The 6,245-nt window shown below is 35.4% G+C and overlaps 1 protein-coding gene across 1 annotated transcript; it reads right to left on the bottom strand.

Moving 5' to 3' along the window:
- Positions 1-2,083: 2,083 nt before the first annotated feature.
- Positions 2,084-5,926, bottom strand: LOC142640768 (glycerol-3-phosphate 2-O-acyltransferase 4-like). The gene is made up of 3 exons (XM_075815021.1): positions 5,477-5,926; positions 5,040-5,352; positions 2,084-3,191 (listed from the first exon to the last, which is right to left on the bottom strand). Exons 1-3 carry the CDS (start codon positions 5,785-5,787, stop codon positions 2,313-2,315), a joined length of 1,503 nt encoding a protein of 500 aa, XP_075671136.1. The 5' UTR covers positions 5,788-5,926; the 3' UTR covers positions 2,084-2,312.
- Between the last annotated feature and the right edge of the window lie 319 nt (positions 5,927-6,245).

The raw sequence follows: 6,245 nt of genomic DNA, 5'->3' as shown, positions 1-6,245 counted from the left end.
AAAAAAGATATATAATAAGTTTGAAGGGTTTCTCTCCAAACTAGTTTGGAGAGAAACTTTGTTCAAAACAAACACAAAAAAAGTTCTTCAGTTTGGAATTCCGTCTCTACTAGGGTGGTCCAAGTTGAACACGGATGGCTAGTTTTGGGTTTCCGGCCTGGTCAGAGATCACTTAGTGGTCTATAAGTAATGTGGCTGTGGGTGCTAACATATGTGTCCAGTGCTCCAAACTCTGGGTCTCAGGGTAAAAATAAAAATCTGTAACTACTCTTTTGCATCCACAAGGACCACTGATTGACGATGCTAACGGATTTATACAAATGTCCGCCAGCTTTTATTTCTCCTGTGCATGACTGTGAGTAGCTGTTAAGAGAAAGAAATCCAGACAATTTACTGACCATTTATTAGTAACTATATACAGTCATACAACCACTATTTAATGTACTGGTAAAGACCTATGATCTGGGATTAGGACGGTGCCACCTTAAGGCTAGGTGGTTTCAGGACTACCTGACCTGAATTTTTTTTTTATAAATATAATAATTTAAAAAAATTTATTTGTTTACCCTTAAAAAAAAATTGAAAACATTATTAGTTTTTTTATGCCAATAAAATTAAATTTTACTTCATAATTTGTTCTACATTCAGTGGATGAATGATTGCTTGGTTGTGTACATTAAAAGAGATGAAGCTTGTAACATTGATAATAAGACTATCATGCAATGATTTCAAAATATGAAAACTTGTAAAAGGCAATTGTAAACTTTATGTATTTGCATGTTTTTTTTATTATTGTTGTTGTCAATATATGAATTTCTCTTTTTATTAAATGGTATAATTTATGCTTCTTAAGAAACATCCTAAGAAAAATTCCTAAAGCTGCCACTGACGATATTGGTACCATACAGTGATATAAATAATTTTTAAAAAATTATAACATGACACATTCGTTAGGACCCTAAAATAAAATTTTATATTCGTGCTTCTTAGCTTAAAAGATACATGCTAGTTCTAGCAAATAACTAAATTTTTTCCTTTAGCAATTCAAGGCATTGACGGCTCCACATGTAGTTCAGGATCAAGTGGTCACAGGACCACCCTAACCTGGTAAAATAATTAATTATTACATATAAATTTTAAAAATTTATAATTTTATTATCCTTAAAAATATTTGTGACCACCCTAAAACTTTTTAGGCCCAACATAATTAATTTTTGGATAAAATTTGACAACAAACTTAATTGTAAACTAAAACAATAACTCTACTCAATATTTTTTTATTGGATGTGAATAGTAAAAAATTCATCATTATATTATATTTTCTTCTTATATCCTCCATACTTACAAAATTTCAAGAAGATCAAAGATTAATAATTATGTCATCAATCAAATCTTTAAATTTTGAGTTTTTGTAGTCTAAAATTACATAAAAATTTAAGTTTATAGATTAAATAATAAATAACATCTGATTGACATAAAACTTGACATGTGTTTTAAGAACATAAAAAACATACAATTTAATGGTTAAATTTTTAAAATATATAGCTATGTTAATTTTTTAAGTGAGAGTTGTAGTCTTAGGCTACAACTAAATTTGTAGCCAAACTTTATCTTTAAATTTTGACTCCTTTAATAATATACTAGGTCCTTACAAACAAAAAGAAAAATTCCAATAAATTTTTTATCTAACTAAATTTTTGAAAGAAATGTAGTTGCAACATTAATAATGAGACTATCATGCAAAAATTTCAAAATAAGAAAATTCCTATAAGAAATTTGTCAAACTAGGTGTGTGTGTGTTTTGGTCAATATATGAAGTTTTCTTTTTGTTAAAGGCCTTGTAATTGAATTGACACCTTCTCATATATAAAGTGCTTGAAGGTCTAGAAAAAAGAGTGTTCAAGCTGCAAAATTAACAGCATGTTATAATTATTTAAAAAAAAAATTCTCTCTTTATTAAATTTTGGTCAATAATGACCCTGAAAAATATTCATAGAGCCATCGCTGATTCAAGAAAATAATGACAATTGACAAATCCTAAAACAGGTCTGAGTATCCTGATCCAATAATACGATCAATCACATTAACTCATTAATCAGCAATTTTAGATTTAGAAAAACAATAATAACAATTTAACACAAACCATTATACCCCCACAAATGCTTCTACAACAAAGCTTTCATTCTAAACAAGAGCAGACTCTCTCTTCTTCAGAGAGTTCTTTCTTTCTGCTCTGTGATTCTAGTCACTCATCAAAATGACAAATAATAAAAAGTCTTAGCAACTTAAAAAACCTTAATAAAAAAAAAATTTCACTTCTTGGCAGAGTACATGGACTCCACCTTCCCATCGTTCCCACCAAGCAACATGTACTTATCTTTCCTAGTCAAACCAGTGCACTCAAAACCCAACACATTGCCCAACACTTTCTGCACATAATTCGCAACCTCAATCGACGATTTCCCGCCAGCCTTACAGCTCATCTCCTCCGGCAACCTGTCCAGAAAATTCACCTCGTACGTGGGCCTAGGATTCATGAAAAAGAAGTACGGGTCCCAGAACTTGACCCCACGTACGGTCGTGCCGTAAAACATGTTCTGCTTGCAATTCACCGCCACGGGGACGATCCTATCGCTCATTTCTGCGAACAAAGCACTGAATCGCAGCAGGTACGGCTCGCGACACGTGGTGCCTTCTGGGCACACGACCAGGTCACCCTTTTGGAGGAGCGAGGTGATGCGCGCAGCGTCGGCCGCACGATCGCGCGTCAAAGCGACGGCTGGGATTGGAGATAGGAACCTCGAGAGGCGGCTTACGCTGTATGTGACACACGAGACTTTGCGTCCGAGCGCTATGGCTATTATGATTGGATCGAGGGCTGTGCGGTGATTGCACACGTAGAGGTTTCCGGGGGACCCAGGTGATGGAGCAGGTGGTGGGTTGCCACGTATGATGAGCTTGATGCCCAACATTGCGTACGTGTACGGCACGATTCGCTCGGGGAGAGGGAGATTGAAGTATACACGTAGGATTGAGAGCATGAATCCAAATGGGAGCCAGATGTAGGTGATTAGGGCGTTGATTGGGTCCGGACGCTGGACTAGGCGGCCGTCGTGAAAGATGATTCGACTCTTGAGGCGATCGAGTGGGACTGGAGTCGCCGATTTACTACGATACACCATGTAGCCCTCCTATTTAGCATAAATCAACCAATATAAAAAATTGTCAAAACAATAATAATTCTAAGTAATAATCCAACAAGTAATAATCCCAAGAAAATACCAAGGGCAAATTTGCAGATAAAAAGGGGTGTTATGGCATTGTAATGTAATTTTGCAATTAATCCAAGATTTGAGTTATTCTAACAAATAGTGGGGGTGCTTTTTTTGAGGATAGTATTTGGTGCATCTGTTATATGAAACTAATTAATGTCTTAAAGTATGTGGGGTTTATCATTTATGGGTGTATCACTCTCATCAATTATGAGATATTGGTTGTATGCAACTATTAATGGATAAGTAATTCTCCACAGAGAGAATTGGATTTTTTAGATAGAGGTAGTTGGCTGAACAAATTAGGTAAGTATTGCTTTTGATGTTTAAGTTAACAAGGGACAGTTCCTATGAAAGCAGCCATCACACAATCAAATCATTCTTTTTAGATGTCATGGGATTAATGTATAAAATTAAAGTATAAGATAATTCTCCACTGAGAAAGAGTTGGAGTGGCTACTGAGGTAGTTGGCTAAACCAAAAGGAATTATTGCTTTAGATGTTAAAGTTAAAAGGGTTCAGTTACTACTTACTATCAAACAATCAAATCACTCTTTTTTAGTGTTTTAGGGTTGTTTGATACTGTTGTTTAAACAACACTTTTCAGTTTTTAAACAATATTACATATATTTTCACATATTTTTTAACTTACACATATTTTTAAAAAATACAAACAACGTTAGTAGAACAATATTACCAAACGGCACTTTAGGATTTTGGTTTTAACCATGGTTTATTCTATTACTCTAAATCTGAACTATGCATATCCCATTTTTTAAAAAATTAAACCATTTGCATGCAACGCATTCTACTGGAATCCAAGTGAATGGAAGATTGAGAAAATTAACATATGAAATCACCATATGTGAATTGGGCTCTAATTATTTCTAGCCTAAAATGTGTGTTTACATTCAACAATAATTTATATACGGTTTTTAAAGACATTTTGTTAAAATAAATAAAAATACAATTATATATTTGCATAACACTCCAATTATCAAAAGTCCACAATCCACATATTTCATTGGTCCATTAATTTGCCAACCCACCCCATGTTTGATAAACTCTTTCGGCAACAAAGTTTGCACTACAAAGTACAAACCCACTCCCCATGCTTTTCATAAAGCACATCTTTTCCTGTATGTAATTATCGTACGGTCACAGTAAGTTGTCATTAATTAAAACGCGTAAATTCACTGCATAGAACACAATAGTCGCTGGCGGGTAGTTGAGGAGGGTTAAGACTTTGGGTCCCATGGGGTTCAAGGTTCAACCATAACTCAAGGTTCAACTATAAGTCTTATCTTCTTTTGTTCTTGGTCTGATCGACTAATGAAACCCCAAAGTCCAAACATCAACATCCCTTACCCCTAAACTTCTTCCCTTACGTTTTCACCTCAACCATTCACGCACTTCACGGAATTTTATTCGTTTATTGCAACAAAAGATAAGATTTATACCAGCAAAAACACGCAATGAATAAAAAATGAAAAGAGTAAGATATAGTACGAATATGATAATGAGAACGAAATTAATCACATCATTCCCGAATCAAGCAAAGTTCACTAAAACTAGTTTTCTAATACTACTAATAATAATATGGTCTAGTTTGCTCTTGCTTTTACTCAACTATTTTAAGAAAATTTTGATATCAATTCCTGTTTTTTTTCTACTAATATTCACTAGTCCACGAAACAAGATTAGCTTTGTAGATTAAGCTTTGTAAGTTATTAAAAAAAAAAATTAATATATTTGAGAAACACCAACCTTGCAAATTGACATGAAGTCATGGTCGGACTCGCGGTCTCCGATCCCAAGATCGGGTGCTTCCTCACCAAACTCTTTCAAAATGGCTAACCTCTTACGTTCCCCCACCAACACTCCGGGCTTCTTAACGAACCCCGTGGCCTTCTTCGTCTTGGGGTTCACCTCTATCTCCGTACCAAGCACCTTGTCTCCTCCCAAAAATTCCTTCACAAACGGCTCCACCATTATCGTAGGGTTTGCCGTCACCACCACCTTCCTCTTGCACTTGTCGAACACCTCAAAACTCTCCGATCTCACGTTCGCCGCATAAAACCTTCCCAAAAAAAAAAAGTAAACATAAATTAATTTGTCGACTGTGAGTTTGTGACTAGTAATTAATCATTTTAACGTAAACCCATTCTTGTTTTTTCCATCACTGTCAAAAAAAATTGTGTTACCTAGGGAGAACGGCACGTGCGGCGAGCTCGATGTCGCGGACCTTGAGGCCAGAGAAGGAAATGAAGATGAGCATTTGGATTCCTAGGGCTTCGGAAATGAAGAGGTAAGCTATGATGACAATAGGGAGAGAGAGGAGGAGGATGAGGCCACGGAAGAGGCTGCCGGCTTCGATGGCAACAAGCATGAAGTAAGGAAGAGAGCTACTAGAGATAAGGAGAGTTCCATCAAGGTCTGCTGCGATGGACTCGTATGAAGAACCGCTACATGCGGTTATAGAAGGGAAGTTTCGGCTCGATTTCGGTGGAGCCATGGTTTTTCGGCCGATATGAAACCAATGTAAACTGTTGCTGTGTTTCTCTCTCTATATGGTTTGAGAGAGAGAGAGAGAAGAGAAAAAAAAGAGAGGCCAGGGGGTAGTGATTGCAGTGTTGAAATGTTGAATGCTGAATAGGAGAGGAGAGGGAACGTTGGGTTTTAAACGAGGGGGGTTGGAGTGTTCATTTACGGATTTGGGTCTTCACATCTTCTTTTTCACTGCTCTCAATTAATGCGCCGGTTTATTCAAAATTTTCAAATTATTATTGTACTCCTTTTCGGTGCAGGCAGGGTGGGACAACCATTTTTAAGAACTAATAAAGCGATGTATTTAAATGAAATTTTTTTGTGATTATTTAAATAATATTTAATATTATAATTTTTTATAATAAAAATTCATTCTTTTTATTTTGTTAATATTTTTTTTTTGAATAAATGCTAAATTTATAACAA

Source organism: Castanea sativa, chromosome 6 (genome assembly GCF_040712315.1).
Source record: "Castanea sativa cultivar Marrone di Chiusa Pesio chromosome 6, ASM4071231v1".
NCBI classification, from domain to species: Eukaryota; Viridiplantae; Streptophyta; class Magnoliopsida; order Fagales; family Fagaceae; genus Castanea; species Castanea sativa.
The sequence above is the reverse complement of the archived record's forward strand: the minus strand, read 5'-3'. Positions and strand labels throughout refer to the sequence as shown.

Coding starts and splice junctions, on each gene's coding strand:
- LOC142640768 (XM_075815021.1), bottom strand. CDS start 5,787: ATGGCTCCACCGAAATCGAGCCGAAACTTCCCTTCTATAACCGCATGT. Junction 5,353..5,476: donor GCACGTGCCGTTCTCCCTAG/GTAACACAATTT, acceptor TTTTTTGGGAAG/GTTTTATGCGGCGAACGTGA. Junction 3,192..5,039: donor ACTTCATGTCAATTTGCAAG/GTTGGTGTTTCT, acceptor TATGCTAAATAG/GAGGGCTACATGGTGTATCG.